This window comes from Mastacembelus armatus, chromosome 15, assembly GCF_900324485.2.
Source record: "Mastacembelus armatus chromosome 15, fMasArm1.2, whole genome shotgun sequence".
Lineage (NCBI taxonomy): Eukaryota > Metazoa > Chordata > Actinopteri > Synbranchiformes > Mastacembelidae > Mastacembelus > Mastacembelus armatus.
In genome coordinates this window covers 22,794,267-22,819,125 of record NC_046647.1, presented here as the reverse complement: position 1 = coordinate 22,819,125, position 24,859 = coordinate 22,794,267, and the positions used below count along the sequence as shown (strand labels likewise).

General features: G+C 44.2%; 1 protein-coding gene across 2 annotated transcripts; it reads left to right on the top strand.

The window, feature by feature from the left end:
• The first annotated feature begins 5,832 nt into the window (after nt 1–5,832).
• pcgf5b (polycomb group ring finger 5b) lies at nt 5,833–16,927 on the top strand. 2 transcript variants are annotated; one of them, XM_026309030.2, is made up of 9 exons: nt 5,833–6,037; nt 8,462–9,132; nt 9,292–9,388; nt 9,479–9,534; nt 11,080–11,139; nt 11,506–11,675; nt 11,881–11,979; nt 12,770–12,859; nt 16,474–16,927. In XM_026309030.2, exons 2-9 carry the CDS (start codon nt 9,018–9,020, stop codon nt 16,519–16,521), a joined length of 735 nt encoding a protein of 244 aa, XP_026164815.1. In that variant the 5' UTR covers nt 5,833–6,037; nt 8,462–9,017; the 3' UTR covers nt 16,522–16,927. The 2 variants fall into 2 exon arrangements, with proteins under 2 accessions (XP_026164815.1, XP_026164816.1); XM_026309031.1 differs by lacking the exon at nt 5,833–6,037 and adding an exon at nt 6,128–6,240.
• Nucleotides 16,928–24,859: the final 7,932 nt, after the last annotated feature.

Genomic DNA, 24,859 nt, shown 5'->3' with positions numbered 1-24,859 from the left:
GGTGTCGTGGAGTTTGTGGTCTCTAGTAGTGATGTTCTCAAAGGTGTCGTGGAGTTTGTGGTCTCTAGTAGTGATGTTCTCAAAGGTGTCGTGGAGTTTGTGGTCTCCAGTAGTGATGTTCTCATAGGTATCGTGGAGTTTGTGGTCTCCAGTAGTGATGTTCTCATAGGTATCGTGGAGTTTGTGGTCTCTAGTAGTGATGTTCTCATAGGTATCGTGGAGTTTGTGGTCTCCAGTAGTGATGTTCTCATAGGTATCGTGGAGTTTGTGGTCTCCAGTAGTGATGTTCTCATAGGTATCGTGGAGTTTGTGGTCTCTAGTAGTGATGTTCTCATAGGTATCGTGGAGTTTGTGGTCTCCAGTAGTGATGTTCTCATAGGTATCGTGGAGTTTGTGGTCTCCAGTAGTGATGTTCTCATAGGTGTTGTGGAGTTTGTGGTCTCCAGTAGTGATGTTCTCATAGGTGTCGTGGAGTTTGTGGTCTCCAGTAGTGATGTTCTCATAGGTATCGTGGAGTTTGTGGTCTCTTGTAGTGATGTTCTCAAAGGTGTCGTGGAGTTTGTGGTCTCCAGTAGTGATGTTCTCATAGGTGTTGTGGAGTTTGTGGTCTCCAGTAGTGATGTTCTCATAGGTGTTGTGGAGTTTGTGGTCTCCAGTAGTGATGTTCTCATAGGTGTTGTGGAGTTTGTGGTCTCCAGTAGTGATGTTCTCATAGGTATCGTGGAGTTTGTGGTCTCTGGTAACACAGTGGTGCACTAGTTTGTGAGTGGGTTCCTTGGTCACGTGCAGGTGCATAAGAACATATTCCTGCAGTGATGTGACGTCCATTTCTAACATGCGGAAAAATGCAGCCGTGCGTTTACATACGCACAGCGAGTTGGAGAACTCTTGAATGTAAATAATTTAGAAGTGAACTCCACCTTTCATTTTCCTCACGTGCAGACATTTCCATTAGGTGACCTGACCCCTGGACCACAGTGACAGTGAACTAGTGAGAGGAAAACTACAGTAAAACTACTGAAATGTGAAGCCAGATCATGAGCAGACTGAAGCAGCTGAACTACAGCGTCAGTTCAAGAGAACAAGGGTGTGATTTATCGCTCTGGGATTTGTAAGATGAATGTGTTTGTTCTTACAATAGCTACACAGGAAAACATTTTGACAGTATTAAACAGCCTGGCAACACTTATTTCATCTGATGAGGGTGGATGTCTGGGCCCTGACCCGCCCTGCAGGCCACTGCCCGGGAGCATATCTGTGGTCAGAGCCGCAGAGTGGAGGGAAGTCCACACACCGGTGCTCATCACACCCTGAAAATAATCCCAGTTTGGTATTTTCTGACTCAGCTGCTGTTCAGCTGCCTCATGCTTCATTTAGAGAGATGGGTTCTCAGCATTTGGCAACAATAAATACAAAATGAGGTTCCATTTTAAAGGGCTCGGCACAAAAAGGCCACAGTAAATCTGGGGGTGTCGACTGAGAAGAAACTGACCCAACGTGAAGTTTACAGTTATGTTAAAAGTGGAAAAATCTAAATGAATCACTGTTGTTGGGTCATCAGCTAATGCACGTTTACTGAACATGAACGTGAACTTTTCCTGCCTGTTGCCGTCTGCTGCCTGCAGCTAATAGTAATCAGACGCAGCAGGTCACAGTGCTGAAGCAAAGTTATTAAATCTGCATAAAAAAGCTCCTTGTCCAAAGGAAATAAACTGGCAGGTTGTTCACAGGACGGCTCTACCCAGAGGTTAGTTTGTCAAGTATCTAAACACAGTTTAATGCTGACACATACAGTCGACTATCAGGCCTAATAGTTCACATTAGCAGCACTTTATGCAGACATGGCTCAGCAGGGAAAGGATTAGACTGAAGATCTAATGATTGTGAGTTCAATCCGGGGTTTCTCTCTAGCTCACGAAAGTAAAATTTGCATGATTTTAACGCTCCCTTTATGCATGCGAGCACTCATCCATGGCTGCTTGTAAGTGTTTCTCTGAATGTGACTGGTGTAAATCATGTAGAGAGAATAATGAGTCAGAGCAAATGAAATGATGGCTGAGGATGAGTCAGCCCGTCGCTGGGGAACCTGCTGAAGACGTCCTCCAGAAATCAGAGAAGAGACAGAGCAGTCAGGAAATTGTTCAAATTAGAGGTTTAGAGTTGAGAAGGAGAAAATGGAAATAAAACAGTAGGACTGAGACATGAAAGATGTCGGAGAAAACAGGGGAAAACAAGGCGCCTGGTACTAAAAGAGACAAACGAGGAGAACAGAGCACATCAGAATGGAGGAGGAAAGGAGGGAGAGGGGATTTGAGGAAGCAGTGGTCAGTAATTGGGGTTCAGAAGTCGATCCACATTCCTGTAGGGTGAGGATATAGAGCAGTGGCTGCCAGCAGCGTATGTAGGGCACAGAAACACATGCAGCACTCTCCTTCTGAGCTTTTTTTTAAATTTAATTCACGTTTGTTCTACAGAGGTTTGTCCAACTTTTCTTCAACCAACCACTAATCAAGTCGAGTTGAACCCTAATTCGTCCTCACCGTTGGTTCAACTGTCTTATACCTTCAGCCACGGCAGCACGGTGGCTCTGGGCAGGAGACGTACTCAGGAGAGTAGAAATGCTCCAAATATTCCAACCAAAAGCAACAGTGATCATTATGGAGGATTATTTTAGGCCAGTTCAGCTTATTGAATCAGATACTGTTCATCAGATCAGAGCGGGAGCCATGATTCCACCCTTTCACTGCGGTTTAGGGGCTGCCAACAGCAGCGCCACCTGCAGCTTCTCCTCAGACCATTAGAAGCAGCTATAAAATGTCTGTGGTCATATTCAGATATTGGTCATATTCGTCTCTGCCCTTGGCCTCCACTGTTCTCATGGTGATTGGGCTTCGTTAGCATGCTGGTGTTAGCATGTAGCTGCGTGTCCAGCTCTGTTTAAAAGCGTATAAAAGCTCTGCTCATTAGAGTCTGAACATATCGTAAATAATACACACTCTCTCTCTGTCTGCCTCACACAGATATAAAATTCTAAGTGTATATTTAGCTCCTGTTTCTATGTAGACTGGTGAGAGCGTTATGTGAAGTATGACACTTGTGTGGTTGAAATAAACAGATAAGAATACCAGCTGGTGAACGTGTGTTCACAAGCAGCTGAGTCTCTCAGTCACACTCAGGCTGTGTCTTTTTTCTTTCTTACTGAATCGCTTCTCCTTGGCTTTGGTTCTCTGCAGCTGTCTCTTTGTTTCACTTTGATATGCATCTACTGTATCTGCATCCTGTCACTTTGATATCGCTCTTTACTTAATGCTCTTCCTCCGCTTCTTCTTATTCTCTTCAGTTCTGTCCTCGATTCTTTCACCACGTGGCTCCTCCCTGCTCTCATTCTTTCTCTCTTTATCTTAAATACACTTTTATCTTTCTCCTCCATCACTTTTACTCCCATCTTCTCTCTCTGTTTTGCCTTTTCATCTCTTCCACTGCTGTTTTGTCTCATTATTTCTGTCTTTTCCCTCATGTTCCTTCTGTTACTGACCTGTGGACCTCTCCTTCCTTCGTTCTTGCTCTGGTCTTTCTATCCATTCGCTCTTTTCGTTGTTTTCTCTTCCCAACGTTTCCCTTTCCACATGCATCCAAACACACTATGACACATATATTGTAATGTGTTTGTTTTGTTCTGCTGTTGGGTCTGTTTATAAGACTTGTTAATAAGAACTGCTCATACTGGCAATGATGCAAATTAGCGATACGTGTGAAAGTACTCATGCCAAAAAACATATATATATATATATATATATATATATATATATATTTATATTTATAAAACCTGACATGCAAATTGCATTAAAAACTGTAACAGTCCTTTAGATTATTGTATCATCCAGAACAGCTTCTTGCTGTTTTAATGGCAGCACATCAATTAACAATCATCCCAAAACTGTCAGAGTCTCATCTTCATGTTCCTCCTAATCAAAGACTGTGAAATACAAAGAAATGTTATTGATGGGACGACCTGTTTACTACATCAACTGTTGCCTCACATCAAGAAGGTTCCTGGTCTGAAACCCATCAGGGGCCTTTCTGTGTGGAGTCTGCATGTTCTCCCTGTGCTTGTGTGGGTTTTCTCCAGGTACTCTGGTTTCCTCCCACAGTCCAAAAACATGTATGTCAGGTTGATTGGTGACTCTAAATTGCCCATATGGAAGTGGTGTTATCTAAACTGCCAATGTCCTTAGCTCACAACCATGACCCCAGATCACAGCAAAGATCCACTTTGAAGGTTCTTCACATGATCTCTGAGCTGGGGAAACTGGTTTGACTGGTTTAATTAGTGCTGCAGTATATTTGTGTGTTATGGTGGGTTCTGTGTGTTGGCGATGCCTCTCTTGGTGATGGTCATGATCTGATGATCGGCCAACGAGAAATACCTGCACATGAGAAAGAGGTGGGGACAGATTCATTCCTGACAATCGTCCCTCAGAAGAAAATCCTCTTTTCACTAAAATTATTGCAGGGAAAATGTTTCATCAAAGGAATTTACATCCTCTGCCATGGTGTGACTGGGAATGTTGTTGTCATGGTGACTCATTCTGGTTCCCAGAAGCAGAGGTCAGATCCCACAGGGTTCTGTCACTGGTTTTCCCTCCAGCGGCCCCTCATGTAAGTCAGGACTGGACCAAGAGTCTGCTAAGGCCAGGGGGAAAATACAGGCATCTCTAGCGTTCCTTGGATTTAATTATCACAGGGAGGTGGAACATGTATTGTTTTGGAAAGTTTGTGGTTCCAGACATCAAGTCGTGGCGTCAGCCCTTTTATTCTTCCTGCTGAGAGGAACACACCTGGGATAGTGGTGCCACGAGCTGCAGGACCATATTTCTTCATCTGAAATCAATCTGATCAGAGATTCCACCTTAACTGTTTACATGGACCACATGTGTGTTTACAGAATAAACTCTTAGGACATGCTCAAAGTGGTTCCACCTGCTGTGAAGTGTTTATTCTGCAGGAAACACAAGAAGTTAGTGGAGTTCAGCATCTTCTCCTTTTTCCAGAAGAGTAAAAGCTTCTCAGCAGGTGGAACCACAATAATGAAACACGTCCTGAAAAAGCAGCAGCGTTAGCGTTTGACAAAGACACAGCTAAACCTTTAAAACAGAACCAGATCTGACGCTAATGTCTGTCAGGCCTGGTCACTTCAGGGCGCGCTATCAGGCAAATATGGTTTTACGCAGCTAATTAATGAATGAATGACCTCATTCATTCATTCATAATCATTATAACTACATTTAAACTGTGTTTGTCTGGACACTGATGCTCCCATCAGACATTTACTGGGCACAGTAATTTATTATGTCGCATTAGAAATAACTTTCTCAGTTATTTAGTTTGTTAAGTTTATTTATAGAGCACATTTCATATGACAGGTGCTCTGAGAAATAAATATGATAATATGATAATATGAAAATATGATCATTAGTTTTAATAAGCGGTGACACTAAAATAAGGTTTTACCCATTAATCACACACTTTCCTTCCTAATTAACAGCAGCAGATTTATTTCTAATGAAGTTCTTCACATGGAAAATGCTTCTCTAACGTCTTCATCTGTCGTGTTTTCTATTAAAATGCTGTTTGGAAGTGAGAGTGACCCAAACTCTGCACAAATATCAGCTGCGCCTCGTCCCTGTTCATTACTACACACTCACGGCTGTGTGTGTGTGTGCTGTGTGTCTGTGTCTGTGTCTGTGTGTGTGTGTGTGTGTGTGTGTGTGTGTGTGTGTGTGTTTGTGTGTGTGTGCTGTAGGCCAATAGTCACTCAGTTACACAACCGATTTCAGTTTCCGAGCCCTGCCTGCTCGGCTGGTGGCTCCCCGCCCACCGCTGCCTGCCTGCCTGCCTGCTCGGCTGCTGGGCGGACTGGGGCAGATCCGAGCCGACCAGTTCCGCGTTCTCTCCTCACCCAGTCCCACGGACCTGACTGAACGGGAGGACCGGGCCGTGTCATGGTGGACGTTCCCGTCCAGGGAAAGTGTGAGCGGTGAGTCTTTATTTGGGATTATTTCTACGCGGATGGCGGATTCATGAGCGACGTCGGGCGCGTTACGTTCCAGCCAAAGTTTGACGCTGCTGGCTGGACCTCCTCTCTCCGACAGCCTCCCTCCCTCCCCGTCTCTCTCGCTCTCCCTCTCTCTCCCCAAAACGCAAAGTGCGTCGCCGTGCACACTGACATGCGGGATTACGGTATGTTCACGCAAACGGTAAATAATCCGCGTGCGTTGCGCTTCCCGTTCGTGCCGTTTAAAAGGCCGTGACACGAAGCTCTGCAACTTTTACCGTCGATACGTGCTGCGTGCGTGCGTGCGTGGGTCCGTGTGCTCGCATGCGTGTGTAGGTACATGGGTACATGCACGGTGACGAGCTGCGACATGCGTGTGTGGACAGATACGTTCGTGCGTGTCTTTGCGGTGTGCGTGTGTCGCCCATTGATGTTGTTTTGACACAGGTGACGTAGACCGTGACGCGCCCGAACGATGAGATAACCAGATCTGCTCCCTGTGAATAAATAACACGCCTGTGTGTGCGTGCGCGTGCGTGCGCGTGCCTCATTGACGGACACTGGGGGATTTCTGAGCTGCGCACTTGGAGATTTTTCTAGAAAAAAGCGGCGCAGGCTTAAGGGGAGCAGGACCGAAGTGCACGCTGTTTCCACTGTCGGTACTTTGCTCCTGCAGCGAGTAGCCGCACGCACGCGGCTCTGCACGCACGCGGCGCTGTTCGCACACCTGACAGTGCCGACATGCGCCGTGTGCGATGCCATTTTAGAAGAATAAAGTCAACACAGAATTACAGAGCTCAGATGGTTTCAGCAGCGCAGTGTGTGGGTCAACAACACAACACCAGCAAAGACCACAGTTACATTAACCTGCTGCGTTGATGTCAAAACGCATAAGTCTGGTTCTCAATGTGGATGTTTAGGCCTGTACCTGTAAAACCTGTGGGCAGGTGTAGTCTGTCAGAAAGTTTTACTTTGGGAAGGAGAATGAGTCAGTACTGTAGTTCCTGTTGTGGGTGCAGGAAGTTATGAAGTACGGCCTGTGTGTTTAGAGTCAGACCAGATCCATGCAGATTACACACAAGACATTAAAATACATTTAGGCTGATACAAGGATTTAGGTTTTCAAAGTAAAGTTTCAAAGTTTTGATTTCAAAGTAAAAATATTGGACTTTGATTTGACCTCATTAGTTCATTATTCATTAAAGAAGAATATTTTAAATTACAGCACAACCGTTTAATTTGATCTTGGAACAGGAACATAAACGGAGCAGGTTTATTCCCCAGAGTCTACGTCTTTAAAGAAAGTCTTTAAAGAAAGATTTATTTTGGCAGACTGTGGTAATAAGTGTTGTCCTTCCTGTTTCTGTCTGTTAGTTTAACAACACAACAACGTACGTGTTATTTTAACCTGCCATTTTACAACAACCTTTCTCTGATTCTAGTTTATACTGTAGGGAAGAACAGCAGGTGAACTCAGTGTGTTGTTGTTGTTTCAGTGTGGGTTAAAGAAAATAACCAGCCTGACAGCCAAGAAACAGTTTGTTCACTAAGTGTTACGGTGCCATTTGCATGATGGCACACCTGAGGTACAGTGACTGATCCCACAGCAGCGAACGTTCACTGGCTTCCTCACTTCATTTACCGTAACAGCAGAGCCGACACCGTCCCATTAAAATAAACGGTTGACAAACTACTTTGCACAGTAAATGTGAAAGTTCTGAGTGGGTTTGCAGCTGCCTCTCCAAAGTTTCGTGTCTTTAATTAAAGCCAGGAAACCAAAATGCATTCAGATCCATCAAAGTGGGGAAGGAGCAGAGTTTGATTTCCTAGAAACGGATGCACGAAGGTCGGAAGTGCATCAAGCAAAAACATACAGAGAACAGACACACAACAAACACAGCTATAAGTCAACTACAGGTACTGTAGAACACACACACAAATCAACTGTCGTGTGTGTTTTTGGAAGGTGCTGACAATCAAGAGGCCCACGATTTAAAAAAAAAAGGCTTTAGGGTGACGTTTTAAAGCAAAGACAATGACTAGCTGGATGATATTAGCACTAGCTGCTTCACAACAAATCAGGCAGGCGAACACAAACCAGAGAGATGAATGTAGAACAAGGTCAGTGCACGGCAGCTGAGATGATGAATGTTTAGCCCCAAAAACTCAAAAAGGGAATAAAATTGAATTTGAATTCCAGCAGTTTGACATCAGGGAAATCTGCCTGCTACTGCGTTAAAAGTAGAACAAGGCAGAATCACAGCATGTGGTTATGACGGGAGCAGCTTCCTCCTCTGATCCTCAGAGCCGAGAGAGTCGGGAAGACGAACGCTGATTCTGGGCGGCGTGTCGCTCTGCGCCTCACTCAGGCCTGTCCACCCTGATGTTTGTGTTTAATTCTCTCAGGTGGGAGCTAAAAGGCCGTCACACAGTCCAGCGCCAACAGCAGAAGCCCTGTGACGTGACTGAACAGAGTGGGATGAGCCTGCACGCACAGACATCGCTGGCCTCGCTGTCGTCTGCTGACCTTTGACCCTTCACGGACTGAGAATGGCTGGGAAGGGAGCGAAGTGAGACGTCTTACTCCTGAGGAATTGTTAGACTGAAGCAGGACGGCACAGGCCGGACCAGCCTGGTGTGTTTTTACTTCACGGGGACTAACATGGTTAAGTGAAGACAGAACAAGGTCCAAGTGGGAGATGCTCTTAAACAAAAACTGACAACAAAACAGAATTTGAGCCAACGATGGAGCAGGATTTTACACAGTAAGGTCACTCAGATCTGTGTGCAGCGAAGACCAGTGTGTGTCGGCCAGTGGCGGACTTACAAAAACCTGCTGCACCTTTGCAGCAGCTGGCGACTTTAGCCTGCACTTGAACACGCGTCCTTGTTGTGGATGGATGTGTGACCCTTCAGCTTCCCTTCAGCTTCAAACGGTGACTCACTAAAAAAAACTCCAAACATGGCTGCTACAGGAAGGAAGCACCTGGTGAGAGACTTTAACCATTTCATCACCTGTTACCTGTGTCGAGGTTACCTGATTAAACCGACCACAGTCACCGAGTGCCTGCACACCTGTGAGTGAAACACCACACACACACACACACACACACACACACACACATGCACAACTCTCTCCTGCCTAATGTGACCTCAGCTAAGATCCCTCCTCAGAGCTGGTGTTTGGAGAAACCAGTTTAACCTCCAAAAGTCTGTTGCTCTCATTTCTCCTGCAGTCTGTAAGAGCTGCATCGTGCAGCACTTTGAGGAGAGCAACGACTGTCCGAAGTGTGGCATTCAGGTGCACGAGACCAACCCGCTGGAGATGCTCAGGTACTTAGTCTTCTGTCCCTCCTCTTCGCCTCTCTCTCTCAACCTTTTCTCCGCCTACTTCTCACCCTTCTCCTCGCTCTTTGTTCTCAGGTTGGACAACACCCTGGAGGAGATCATTTTCAAGCTGGTGCCCGGACTTCGAGAAAGTGAGTTTTTTCCAGATGGTCTCATCAGTGTGTCCCCTCAGTGTGCAGGCTCTGTTCAATTTGCTGCTATTCATGGGAGCTAGGAAAGTCACTTTACTAAACAACAGCCCCTCGGTGACGTTATTTATTGCAAAGACACTTTAACAACACACAGTTAGTCTGAAATTACATGCACTTTAGTCAGTGTGGGAAAACTAAACTAGACACTGGAGCAGAGAGGAAACACCTGATCTTGGTGTTCAGCTCAGAGCACTACTGTATTTAATAATGTGCTGTATGTATTAGTCCTTATTCTTTCTGCAGCAAACACACAACACACTGATAAAGCTGCTTTATGGATGAGACATGAGCTATGACCTGTGGCTGCATTTGGTTTTATAATAAACACTAGAGCAAACACTTGGTAACACCATAACTAAGACTGATTAGTGATCATATAACTAAACCGTAGCATCCAAAGCTAGAAGCTAACCGTCGCCTCTGTAATGTCCTGTCAGACCCAGGAGCTGTGTTCTTGGTTGGCCTCTTTATCATTCCCATAGAGACGGTTTCATATTTTCTGTTCAGTGCTTATTTCTAGTACTGATTATTCGGATCCAGTGACCTTCGAACAGCAGACCTGGTTTCAAACTCACGCACAGACAACGCAGCAAAGATGCTCTGCATAAATTGATGCTGTGTGCCAACAGTGAAAAATGTAATGTGAATAAAAATAGACTTTGAGGTCAAAGATCATCATCGGCACATCTTCGTTATTTGGTTGGCCTGGATCTCAGAGCGTGAATATTTCTGGCTACCAACAAAATGCTCCAGCTCCTGACGTCCTGCTCTGCAGTTTAACTGATCTTCTCACAGGACGGAGGAGACTCCCCCCTGACTCCGGTGGAGCCTTCATTTGTCAGTGTCACATTATTTTAGTGAGGTGGAAGCTGAGGAGTTTAAGACCAGACGAAGACGTACGGTTTCCTCGGTGCAGCAGGGCCAACGTGTCCGACCAAAGCTGTGATGGCACTATAATTTTATGGCTCCATAACTTCGGCGCTGCTGACAGAGCGCTGTGGCAGCCAAGAGATGGAACAAACATCATCATTTCTGCTTGTGCTGCCCCGTCGAGCGCTGTAAAGATCGTAGGAACTCTGCTTTAAGGTTTCCAAACAGTGGACTCTTTACCAGACCTGTCTCATCTGTGCAGACCAGGGCTTTGCTTAAGGTCCAGCTTGTCTGTGTTTGCTGCCTTTAACAAAACGTTTCTTCTGCTCGTTCACCGGAGGAGAAAACATAGTCCGAGTGTTGCATGTCCCTGGTACCTGCACCGTGTTTTCATAGTGCAGGTGGCTCATTTAGGACAGCACCATCGTAGGAACAATAGGTACTGTAGTGGAGCCAATGTGAGAAACTAAGGATAAGGATGGAAAGAAAATCTGCACATTAAACTTAGTCTGATCTTACACCAGGCAACATCAGAGTCACACTTTCGTCTTCACAGAAATGAATTCTGGGTCTCTGTTCTGTTTGTTCTTTATATGTGTTGTTCCTGTTAACTAGAAGAGGAGCAGCAAGAACTCGAGTTCTGGAGGAAGAACCAGCCCAAAGAAAATGGTCAAGGTGAGCTCTGGACTCTCTGCATGTTGAAAAAGGAATTTGTCATTTGATAGAAAAAGAGTAAAACTTTTCTTGCAGTGGTTGTTTTGTAATTTCTTCTCAGCTCATGATTCGCAGTTTCAGTCTAATTCCTCTCGTTATTAGTGGAGACTGAAGTAAAAGCACAAGTTCTTTCATTAATCATCAGATTTTCGGCTCGATGTCTGGGAAGTTCTTGCTAATATGTCACATATTATTTAGTATTTATGAGTCTTCAGTCATGTCATTGTGATGCTGTTGTAATAAAGTGATACAAAAGAAAAAGATGACACATTGTACAGGAGCGCTGTTTACGTCTGTCTGTGTGTGAACGCTTGTGTCAAACCACAGCAGAGAACCTGAGGTGTCAGAGGTTCGGGCTGCCTGATGTCAGAGGCGATGGCGGTGGTGACGATGGTGACGGTGGCGGCGATGACGACTTCCACAGGAGCGATCCTCAGATAGCGATTTGTCTGGACTGCCTGCACGACACGGGACAGTCTGGGGAGAGTACGGTCACGGTGTGTTGGGATTCTTTTTCACCAGCAATCCTTAAGAAAGAGCAGAGAAATGCTTTTGGTTTCCAAAGCTCTTGGACTGTGAGGACCTGACCCTGTGTCAATGTTTGTGTTTCCGAGCCTTTTCCTGGAAAATTATAATATTCATGCTCTAGCTGCCGCTCTCATTAAATCAGGGAGTAACAGAATCTGTCTCTCGTCCAATTAGGATTTGATGAAGAGGTTCATCCGCTGCTCCAGCAGAGTCACTGTGGGAACAATTAAGAAGTTTCTCAGTCTTAAACTAAAGCTGCCCAGCTCTTACGAGGTAAGAAACAGCTTCCTCCACGTTTAGAGGAAAACACAACTTTTGACTAAACTGCCAAGAATTTTTTTTTTTTTCCTCAGAAGAAGAAATGTAGGGAAAGTTTCTCATTTCTTCCAGGGCGCCTTTATATAATCAGTTAGAAGGGCTTAGCTCAGTTTGTAGCTCGTTTAGGCTTCGTACTGTGATGAATAACTTCATTCATCTGCTGAAGTCAGCGTGGAGAGAGAATATATGCTAGTGACGAGCCCTGACGCACTGACGAATACTGCACCTGTTGTGTGTTTTCTTCCAGCCTGCAGTCATTCGTCATCAGATCAGGCTAACTTAAAGTTAAATAATACCAACACCAGTTTAATGCTGAGATAAGAAGCACTAATCTGACACGGGTTATTTGTATTGGTTTCCAGAAGATAAATGAAGAAGACGTGCAGAGGCTGAGGTCTCAGTCAGTGTCTGTGAAGCCAGATGCTCATTAATATTCTGTTTCGATAATCATTATCATCGTCAGCTCAGAGGATTAAAAGCTGTTGACTTGCATATTTGCTGTAGACTCTGTAAGACGCCCCCCCCCCCCCAACCACACTGAACTTCCCCTCTCCTTTCACTTTGTGCACTCGAGCTGAGACCCTTTTTGTTTTATTGTCCCTGGTCGTTTTCAGTTGCTTCCCACCTCTGGCAGGTTTTCACACCACACTTTTATTTTGACTCCGACATCAAATGAACTAGTTTATTTCTCTTGTTCAAATTTACATGGATCTGGTTTGTGACGGCGTTTCTGTCCCATGTGCAGCTGGACGTGCTGTGTAACGGAGAGATCATGGGCAGGGATCACACTCTGGAGTTCATCTACATGACCCGATGGAGGCTGCATGGAGAGAATGTAAGCCTGTCAGCTTCACTTCCTGTTTGTGTGCATGCTTGCATGCAAATGTCTCGACGCACTGGTGCAGGAAAGCATTTATTTGTGTGTGTGTGTGTGTGTGTGTGTGTGTGTGTGTGTGTGTGTGTGTGTGTGTGTGTGAGTGTGTGTTTCGCACTGTGGGAACTCACCATGGAGAGAGCCTCGAAGCTCATCCCCACAGTGCAGAACATTTATTTTATGTCTAACATTTGAAGTTTAATTAGACCCAAACAAGGGTTAGGCTCAGGTCTGGCAGGCGGAGGTTTCAGTATGATGCAGTCAGGGTAAGAATGAAAGTAAATAAACAGAATGTTCTCAGAATTAGTGCAGCTAAAATGTGTGTTTGTGTGTGCATGCATGTGTGAAAACCTGTTGAATGGCTTCTCTGTTGAAATCGTTTTTTGCAGGAAGAACGTTTCTGTTCCAAGAATCTTTCACGACTCTGGTTCTGTAAGAGAAGGAAGTCTTGGTCTAAACCCGAGAGAAAGAAAGCTTTACTTCCTTTCACTACACATTCTGCCTCTTCTTCACACACTGTACTTCTTCAAAACCTGAATAAAACTACATATACTCCACTGCCTCAGCTTTGCTGCTGAGGACCAGCACCAGCTCTGTCTACGCAGAATTGTGGTTTAACACATTCAGAAACCTGTACCTGTTCCGACCTGTTTTTATCCAGAGAACAGAGGGGATCTGACATAGAGGAGGTTTGAACAGTTTAATACTGATCAGTGCACAAACTGTTGTTGGGCAATAGGATTAAAACAACGGACACAGACACACACAGATACAAAAACACAGCCTTGTAAAGCCTCAGTCTCAAAGACTATATGTGACTGTTGCTTTGAAGCAGAGTTTGAATATGTGGAGACGTCTTGTTCTGGGTGAAACGCTGAGTTAAAGGTCTTTTTAAGGTCTGGTTTCATTACGAGCAAAGTCATCTGTGTTTCCTCCACCTCTGCTCTGCTCGATGACAGCAGACAGGAATCAGGCCGTCAGGAGGACTAACACCTGTCTGGTTAAGGATGAAGTCAGGACAGGAGTGATGGAGAGGGGGCCAGAGAGACGGTTATGAAGCATGAGAGTCAGGACTGGAGACAGAACAGGGAGAGGAAGAAGATACGAATCATTCGTCAGCTTCATCCTCCTGACATGGGAGCAGATAGACACTGATCTCCATTAGGCCGAAATGGACTGTGTCCACTGTGTGTTTTTAAAGTCCAATAATGTGAGGAAGAGGAGGAGGGTCCATTATATAAATATTTTTTCAGTGATGCTCCATTGAAACAAATATGAAAGTGAGATTTTGCAGAAACATCATAATCCAGGATGGAAACTGTTTCTGGGACTGGTTTTGTTGCTGAATGGAAACAGTATGTTTAGAATTTAATCTGTAGATGATCAAATCTCAACATACATGAGTTGATTTTTTTTTTTTTTAGTGACCAACATCAAACATCTGCAGATATTTGTACATCTGCTCATACAGGTATACCCGTAGTGTCGTACGGTGTAGTCTGGATGTCGAGTTTAAACACGATACTCAGTCTAAAGCCACATGACCTGTCCAGGTTTACTCTGCTCAGGCCAAACTCACATTAGTTTATTTCTGAGATCACCCAAAGACGCAAACGGCAGCTCCTCCTCTAACTGAGGAATCGCCTCGTCGATACAAACCCATTTCAGGTGTTGGCAGCGTTAGTCCAGAGGCAGGAAAAGCTTTTAGCCTGGATGAGGGAGCAAATCTTAACCATGAAACCCAAAGCTCTTTTCAAAACACCTCCATCCCCCAGTGTCTCAAACGCAGCATGCTCAGGAAGGTTTAAGACTCACTTTTTCAAGGATGAGTCCGAACAACAAACCAGCTCAAGGGGAACCAGCGTCCTTGACACAGAAAGAGTCTGGATCCAAATATTGAAAAGGAATGTGAACAGAGCAACAGTGCAGAGAAAAACCCAGGATGTAAATAACATATTACATCAAATTTACAGAATACACAGGCCTGCTATGTTATTTAGGTACTTCCTGTATGTTTCACTGTTTAGTCGTGAACAGTTTAAAGGTTTTGTGTTGGTTGAAGAAACAGCTGTGACCTTATCAGGAAAAAGCTTTGTTAGCAGCATTAAACATAATAATCACATATTCCTGCAGGATATGCAAAAAAAACTGCTGTACCAAACAGCATTTGACAGCAAATGAAGTTTCAGAGGGTTTGTGGAGATGTGCTGGTGCTGCACGAGTCTTCATTTCAGTCATTTGACACCAGAACAAAATCCTGTGAAAGTGGCTGACAGCTGCAGAGAATATGTGTGAGTGCAGTATAATTAAAGTTGTTCGAGGCAGAAATGCTGAGTGAAAGCATGTCAGAGATCCAGGCACGGAGTCGCAGTGACAGACTGGTTAGATCGGACTCCGGGTTGTTGTTTTTCTCAGACATGATGCAGCAAAGCGCAGGAAGCCTGAGGAGATGACAGCAGCTGCACCATCCAAAAACAGGACACACTCTTCAGTTTGCAGCTGCTCTGACGCACGTATTCGCCTTTTTTCTCCCTGAATTTTTCATGAGAACGACAGCTACCATCTTCAACTGGTTCACGTGTGTTTCCCAGTCAAAGGCGACCGGAGTGTCGCAGTCAGCGCTGACACTGCGGTTCTTTAAAGACAGCGAGGGATGGATCAGCTCAGAGAGCTTCAAGGCCAGTGAGGTCTTGCATGAGCCTGGGAGGTCAAGAGACTACCTGCTGGGAACTGTCAGCAGCAAGAGGCTGCATGACTGATTTAACAGCCGCATCACAGGAGGGTGTCTGTACGAGGGGGCACAGTGGTGTCTCCTTACCGCAGAATGTTGTGGGTCTGAACCCAGGTGGACCCCGGGCCTTTCTGTGTGGAGTCTGTGTGGTTGGCGACTCTAAATTGCCCGTAGGTGTGAACGTGAGTGTGTGTCAGGCCTGTGATTGGCTACTGATCTGTCCAGGGTGGACCCGCCTCTCATGCAGTGCATGCTGGGATTAGCTCCAGCCCCTGTGACTCTCTGCAGGATAAGTGATATGGATGATTGGCCTATAAATATACTGTACTGTAATCTAAATCTGGTTTGTTGTGAATTTCAAAGATACTACATGTTGAATTTCAGTCCATCAGGTCTGTTCCAGATTTACAACATTTCAGAAATGAACCTTTCAGCTGAGCTTCAGCAGAGCGAGCATCAGCCAGGCCCCTTTTACTTTCTCTTTTATGGCCCTTCTGCATCAGACGCTGGGTCTGTGTCAGCCTGCTGGATCCTGGACAGTTTAATGGATCCAGTTTTATATTCATCTTTAGCTCTGAAGAAGTTTGCAGTTGGAAATCAGATTAAATAGGAGCTGCCCAGTCTGTCTATACCTTATTATTTTACTGTTTTTACTGATGTTGCATTAATATTTTTGATTTTTAAAAAGATCTTTTCCCTGTTACCTCAGTCAAACATTGTCTTGTCCTGTTGGTGTAAAATTGTTGGTGTAAAACCTTCAGTCACTTCAGTGACTCAGTGTTTATCAAAGATTTGTGTTCGATATATCTGAATATTTATTTAATATTTACCGTCTCCTCCTCAGACATATCCCATGGTTCTTGAGTACCGGCCACGCATCGACTTTGGCTGAACCACAGCTGCGAGAAGAGGACCACACACACACACACACACACACACACACACACACACACACACACACACACACACGCAGACGTACATGCTCAGCATAGAAAACATTAGGTGACTCACACACATGCACAAAAACACACACACACGATGTACAGAGAGAGAGAGGGAGAGAGAGAGAGAGAGACTTAAATGTATTTTTGTACAGCCAATGATGAAGTGCATACATTGTTATGGTAAAGAGGTTTTATGCTACATAGAATAATATATGCTATAATATATGATATTTTTAAATGTATGTCCCCGTGCCTAAAAAAAAAAAAAAGCGTTGAGATCAGAACTGAAGTATGTCTGTCTCCACTTTGCCTGTCAATCTAACTCTGTAGATTAAATGTTGATTTTCTACTGTTGAGTGTTTTATGTTTGAGTTGATCACGTTCCCTCTGTCTGGAGGCAGCACACCAAATCCTCCGTGCAGGAAATCACACTTTGAATTGGGGGGACCCTGATTAATCAGACACCCACCAGGTCCCCACAGAGTTTCACAGGACAGGATCTTCTCTTCTAGGTTTAGTCCATCAGAAGAACATCTCAGTTTTGGTTTTGTTGAATCAAACTTTAAGGGGACTGGTACATAAGGGCATTAACCACAAAAACCTCCAAACCTCAGTGACCGACGCTGACCTGCAACAACTACAGTGACTGATTATGGTCATTTGGTCGTTTCTGTGTTGGAACGTCTGCAGGTTCTTCACTGATCGTATTCCATCCAGAAATACACACCTCTGTGAAATGTTATGTGTGTTGTGGTGGTCGGGCCCAGACAGACAGTGTGTCTGCTAAAGCTGAATTTATGAATGAACAGACAGGAAGATGAACAGGCTGAAACCTAAGTGACGACAAACACGTATATATATGTCACATGCTACTATCTATTTCACACAGACGTCATGCATACATGTCTGCACACACACACACACGGGGAAAAACACACCTTTGTGCACACACTGTAGCTGCATTTCCTCACACAGCAGCTTGTCTCTGCAGCTGTGGTTGTTTTTTCAGGTCAAAGTTATGTGGGCCGGAGGTCCCTGTGGTTCTGTATCAGAGTGATGCTGCTGACCCATCGGTGCTGTAATTGATTCTAATACACTCAGGCTTTCTAGGAAAAGATAAGCTGGAGGCAAACGCAGACATCGCTGGTCCACGAGTCGTCAGCAGCTACGTTTCTTAAACTCTTCAGTCCCACAGACCCACCATGACGGCGTCAGCCTCGAGCTGTGAAGTCAAAGTTCAAACCCATAAAACTTTATTTTAGCTTTCAGTGGAGGTCCACGTGTTTCCAAAGACATAAGATACGTCAGAATGTATTTTGTGTCAGTGTGGGAAAAAATGAAGCACAAAATGTTTTTTAACGTTTCCATGTGGTTGAACAATGACGCCACTGAACAGGAAGTTTCCCAGGTGGTTAAAACACAATCTGAATAATTAATAATAATATGATTTGTAATTTTTCCAACCTCAAAGCTGGTTAGCCCTGTTGCCTCACATCAAGAAGGTTCCTGGTCTGAAACCCATCAGGGGCCTTTCTGTGTGGAGTCTGCATGTTCTCCCTGTGCTTGTGTGGGTTTTCTCCAGGTCCTCTGGTTTCCTCCCACAGTCCAAAAACATGTATGTCAGGTTGATTGGTGACTCTAAATTGCCCATAGGAGTGAGTGTGAGTGTGTGAGGTTGTTTGTCTCTATGTGGCCCTGTGATGGACTGGGGACCTGTCCAGGGTGGACCCCTGCCTTTCACCCAGAGAGAGCTGGGATAGGCTCCAGCAGATCCCTGGGACCCTGGTTAGGACTAAGGGGGTCTAGATGATGGATGAATGGAAGTTCCTGTTTGTTTATTTATTTATTTGTTTCATCTTCTCAGTAGAACTTAATAGGTTCATCCCTCGTGTTACTACAGAGCAGACTTTGTGGTTAAAATGACAAATACAACTAGTTTGAATCAGAGATGATCATCACTCAAAGCTTCATTTTGCGTTTTGCATGAGGCCGCCCACCAACCTGTACAGGGTGTGTGTGGACTCGTCCCTTTCCTCCGTGGGTTTACCATCTGTGTGGGTGCACAGACTCTTCATGACTGTTGTTAATATTGAAAGCGACTATGTGAAAACAATAGCTAGCAAAAGTGAGAGTTTGTGTCTCAGATCACAACCTGCATTCTGGTCCAGTGACGCCACCGAGAGAGGACGAATGAGTTTCACTTCCTCTCCTTCAGTTGGTTTTCAAACCCAAAACCAAACTGGGTGAAAACTGTGACAGCTATTTGTATCAGTGACGCAGAGCAGAGTCATTGTGTGTGTGTGTCTGTGGGTTTCTTGGTACGTATCATATTTACATTTATTTAATTTTTTAAATGTCATATAGTTCATACACAGAACAGAGACACTAAGAAATATTCACCCAGAGCTTCCAACCTGATCTCATGGTCTGCCCAGTCCCTTTAATGGCTCGTCACTGAACAACCAGAACCTTACTGATCTTTTCTGATGGACCTTCACTTCACATTGAATTCAGTCTAGCTTCTCAGAGAGTCCCTGTCACATTAAAGTGGATCCTGAAAGCTCCTCTGAGGCCTCCCGCCAGTGTGCCAGACAGGAAGACACTGAAGGCGAACGGTGTCCCGTCCCTGCAGCTCAGGTGGACCCGCTGACAGCTGCAGCACCACATCTGAGCTCCAATGCCGGAGAGTTGACGTGTCCTTTACTATAAATACACTAACCTGTAAAATCAGAGTGTGATTCAGCTGCAGGGCTCAACATATTTGTTACTGAGAATGAAAGTTCACTCTTTTCTATGGAACCTGCCTTTTTTTTTCATGTGATCCGTCATCCTCATTATCACGTGTATGGCTCAATAAGTCCCTACCCACCTACTGGAGGGTTTAGTAGGTCGTTATCATCCCATGGATCCTTGTTGTTATAGATAGATAGATAGATAGATAGATAGATAGATAGATAGATAGATAGATAGATAGATAGACAGATAGATAGATAGACAGATAGATAGATAGATAGATAGATAGATAGATAGATAGATAGATAGATAGATAGATAGATAGATAGATAACATTACATATCAACAATTACTATTAAAAAGTTAGTGTCCCAGCTTAGCATGCATCCTTTGGTTTAGGAAAAGCATTTCCTTCTGGTCTCTGTCCCCAGAGGATGAACCCTTATGTTTAAGGACTCTCTGAACATGTTACATGTACATTCAGAATTGAGCAGGCAACATACCGAACATATTCATGCTCCAGTGAATGTGTTTAATGGTGTCAGATCCACTTTCTCCTTTATGAAGTCAGACCTTTAGACCAAACTCTTCTCTCTTTAAAAGCCTGTTAAACGATAACATCAGCTCACAGTCTGATTCCCTGCTGTGGTTTATTGTCTTTGGGCTGCAGCTCAAAACCAGCATTATCTGTGGAAACCGTGTGGGAGATAACACACTGAATACTGGACTGAATAGTGTGGACTGTACACTGGACTGAATACTGGACTGAATAGTGTGGACTGTATACTGGACTGAATACTGGACTGAATAGTGTGGACTGTATACTGGACTGAATACTGGACTGAATACTGGACTGAATAGTGTGGACTGAATACTGGACTGAATACTGGACTGAATAGTGTGGACTGAATACTGGACTGAATAGTGTGGACTGAATACTGGACTGAATACTGGACTGAATAGTGTGGACTGAATACTGGACTGAATACTGGACTGAATACTGGACTGAATAGTGTGGACTGAATACTGGACTGAATACTGGACTGAATACTGAATAGTGTGGACTGAATACTGGACTGAATACTGGACTGAATACTGGACTGTATACTGGACTGAATACTGGACTGAATACTGGACTGAATACTGGACTGAATAGTGTGGACTGAATACTGGACTGAATAGTGTGGACTGTATACTGGACTGAATACTGGACTGTATACTGGACTGAATAGTGTGGACTGAATACTGGACTGAATACTGGACTGAATACTGGACTGAATAGTGTGGACTGAATACTGGACTGAATACTGGACTGAATAGTGTGGACTGAATACTGGACTGAATACTGGACTGAATACTGGACTGAATACTGGACTGAATAGTGTGGACTGAATACTGGACTGAATACTGGACTGAATACTGAATAGTGTGGACTGAATACTGGACTGAATACTGGACTGAATACTGGACTGTATACTGGACTGAATACTGGACTGAATACTGGACTGAATACTGGACTGAATAGTGTGGACTGAATACTGGACTGAATAGCGTGGACTGAATACTGGACTGTATACTGGACTGAATACTGGACTGAATAGTGTGGACTGAATACTGGATTGAATAGTGTGGACTGAATACTGGACTGAATAGTGTGGACTGAATACTGGACTGAATAGTGTGGACTGTATACTGGACTGTATACTGGACTGAATACTGGACTGAATACTGAATAGTGTGGACTGAATACTGGATTGAATAGTGTGGACTGTATACTGGACTGAATACTGGACTGAATACTGGACTGAATAGTGTGGACTGAATACTGGACTGAATAGTGTGGACTGTATACTGGACTGAATACTGGACTGTATACTGGACTGAATACTGGACTGAATAGTGTGGACTGAATACTGGATTGAATAGTGTGGACTGAATACTGGACTGAATAGTGTGGACTGAATACTGGACTGAATACTGAATAGTGTGGACTGAATACTGGATTGAATAGTGTGGACTGTATACTGGACTGTATACTGGACTGAATACTGGACTGAATACTGGACTGAATACTGAATAGTGTGGACTGAATACTGGACTGAATAGTGTGGACTGTATACTGGACTGAATACTGGACTGAATACTGGACTGAATACTGAATAGTGTGGACTGAATACTGGATTGAATAGTGTGGACTGTATACTGGACTGTATACTGGACTGAATACTGGACTGAATACTGAATAGTGTGGACTGAATACTGGATTGAATAGTGTGGACTGTATACTGGACTGTATACTGGACTGAATACTGGACTGAATACTGAATAGTGTGGACTGAATACTGGATTGAATAGTGTGGACTGTATACTGGACTGAATACTGGACTGAATACTGGACTGAATAGTGTGGACTGTATACTGGACTGAATACTGGACTGAATACTGGACTGAATACTTCATGAAATCTGACACGCTGTGATATCAGTAGAAGAATGTATCGTGGTGGCAGCTACCTCACCCTCATAACATCCCACCACCTGGTATCAACACTCGACACAGATATCAGTGTGTCAAAGGTCGAGCCCAGTCAAACAGCAAATGGCACGAGACGCCGCCCAGTCGGGGGGGGGGGCGACGACGCTGGGTTGGCTTATACATGGACCTGCCACACTGTGCTTACTGAAACAGTATGTTAATACTGAGGGTTGGTATGTTTCTTAGACTTCACTAGACTGATTTCTATCTGATGTGATACTGATGGGAAGTCAAACAAAAAAAAGACGATTACCCCAGTGTTCATTACAGTGTGTGTGTGTGTGTGTGTGTGTGTGTGTGTGTTAGCAGACATATGTGTGAAGGCATCTGCACAATATCATGTAACATCAGCTGCAGATTTCATCACCACTGCATCTGACACTGATTTAAGCCGATAATGTCTCTTCCTAAGGTCAAAGGTCATGACCAATTTGAACTTCATTTAAACACAACTTCAGCTCATACATTCATAAAAAGTAATGGACCTCTGTAATGTAGACGTGAGCAGGGAACTCAGCGAGCAAGAACCAACCCCCGTGTTTCATAACAAGCCAGAGCTGAGGCTGAAATGCTGCATTTCCTATTTTGGTGAGGAGGAGGTGAACTTCAGGCCTCCAACCTGTGCTAGTTCCTGTTTTGGACTTTTATTTTAAAAAGGTTCCTGTTCCCTGATGTTGTTTGTATTTTTCCAGATTGTTTCCACCTGTGTCTCGTTCTCTCCTGCTCACTTTAAGACATTAAGAATTGTTGGTTCTTTGTTGTGTGTTCTTTTGAGTGTTTGTGTTTCCTGACTTGTTCTTGGATTTTGTCTGTTGCCCCCTTGGACTCTGGACTCTGGTTAGTGTTTACATTTGTGTTTCTGTGTTCACTGCATGTTGTTTTGTTTGTTAATTAAATTCACCGTCCTCAGACTGCCTTGTCCTCACTCTAGTTAATATCCTGACAGTGGGAGGAATAATATGTTTTATATAAATATACTGTAATAAATCCTGCGTAGCCAAATGGCTTAATAAAAGACTGCCCTATGTCTGGCACTCCTGGTTGCCAAAAACCTGTCAGACATGTGATGAATGATGCACCAGACTCAGCTCGTGCCCAAACATGTGTTAGTGCTGCTACCTGGAGTAGGTCTCTACATCCAGACCAGCCCAGGTCCTAAGGCTGGCCTCACCTGTGGTTCCCTGATGCTGCTGCACAGCTGAGTGAGCAGTAAATAAGCACATTCTCACGTCTCAAGTACTTGTTTCCTACACACTGTACTTCATTGCTCAGGTTGCAGTATTTGCCTGAGACATATTAAGTGTGTGCTAGAGGTGATGGTGATGGTGATGATGATGATGATGATGATGACATGCCGGGCCTCAGCGACAGCAGCCATTTGTGGGAATGTTATGTTCATGCTCGGAGCCAGATACTTGTAGCTGGTGACACATGAGGATGCCAGACGAGTGACTGCATGAGTGCAGGCAGGCTGCAGGTCAGAGGTCATTCAGATTGAACAGGGTGTGAGGGCTCAGGAGGCGGAGCATTAGAGAGCTCGCCATGTGGACCAGTGCAGGTGGAGGGTGAAAAGCTTAATGTGGAAATGACACCATGAGTTTGTTGGGTCATTTTGGGAAACGCATTTTGTGTTGGTTTTGTTTACTTGAATGGTGAAGTTGTCAGGAAACAACATTAGCTCCAATTTAAAACTAAGAACAGTCCTTAAATAATGCACATAGCTAATGTGAAGACCTAAACACTTGCTCCATTCCCAGTAAGTGGCAGATATGCTTCCTGACTATTTGTCCTCCTACAGCTGCTGTGTTTTTGAAAAGCTTGTTGTCTCTGAGGAGTTGCTCTCTGTCCTGAGAATCCATAATGAATTATGCAAAAGTGCGTCTCTATATTCTGCTGCTGCTTGATGGGAGCGGCTGCAGGCTGATTTAAAGCTGAAGGAGCTGCTGTTGCAAAATGGAAATGATTCTGGCCTGTGAACCTGCTGATATTATACCGAACCAACTCTTTTCTCCTTTACCTGACTTTTAATCTGTTATTCTGTTTGACTTACCGTTTGTTTACTTCCTGCGACTTCCAGTTGAGTTTTCACAGTTTGACTGTAATTATGATCCTCCTGATGTTTGCACAGATAATCAGAGAAGGGTGTTTCTCTTGTCCACAGTTATATCCCAATGCTCGTAGGAAGTAGTGGACACCAGAGCATCATTTACATGGATGAACCTTTACAACAACAACAGCAGAGAAAACCAGATCCCATAAACAGAAATCTAAAACTAAGCAATTATATATGACTGTAAGACTAAGGGTGAGATAAATATAGTTACCCTGCAAGTGGCTCCATGGTGTGAATTAATGGGTATTAATACATTTAATGTAACTGTATTGAAATGTCACATGTAACAGCTCGCAGGCTAAAATACATTCACACCCATCGTCTCCGTCATCAGCATGTGGAGAGTCGCAGGTGTGTTTCTGGAATAGACATATGACTTAATGCTCTGACAGGCAGCCTGGTGACACAGAAATCTGTGTGTGTGTGTGTGTGTGTGTGTGTGTGTGTGTGTGTGTGTAAATAGAGATTTTGTGTCTGACAAAGCAGAGGGAGAATGTGTGAAGGTGTGAAAAGAGGGCGGGTAACAAAGTGTGTGAGTGTGTTTTATGGCAGCAGGTGTGTGACAGCATGTTGAACATATGTGAAATATGCTGTTACTTCATCGCCCTGAACAGGCCCTTGTTTGTGTGTGTGTGTGTGTGTGTGTGTGTGTGTGTGTGCGTGTGTGTGCGTGTGTGTGTGAGACTCCATTTATTATGGTCATGAGCAAATATCACAGAAACAAAGGCTCTTCTGAACTTTGTTTCTGTGTTGAGCTCTGATCGTTTGTTTTATCTTGGCCTGTCATTTCTAACAGGAAGTACACCAAGGCTGCACAGGCCATGACAGAATCATTATTTCATGCTCTCATCTGGTGATCAGCCTTCGCTTTCTGAAAGAAAAACCAACATATTATATTTAATGTT

Excerpts from the sequence above, each read along its gene's own strand:
- pcgf5b (XM_026309030.2), top strand. The coding sequence starts at position 9,018 with ATGGCTGCTACAGGAAGGAAGCACCTGGTGAGAGACTTTAACCATTTC. Across the intron at positions 11,676-11,880 it reads CTGGGGAGAGTACGGTCACG|GATTTGATGAAGAGGTTCAT; the intron begins GTGTGTTGGGAT and ends TCGTCCAATTAG. Across the intron at positions 11,980-12,769 it reads AGCTGCCCAGCTCTTACGAG|CTGGACGTGCTGTGTAACGG; the intron begins GTAAGAAACAGC and ends TCCCATGTGCAG.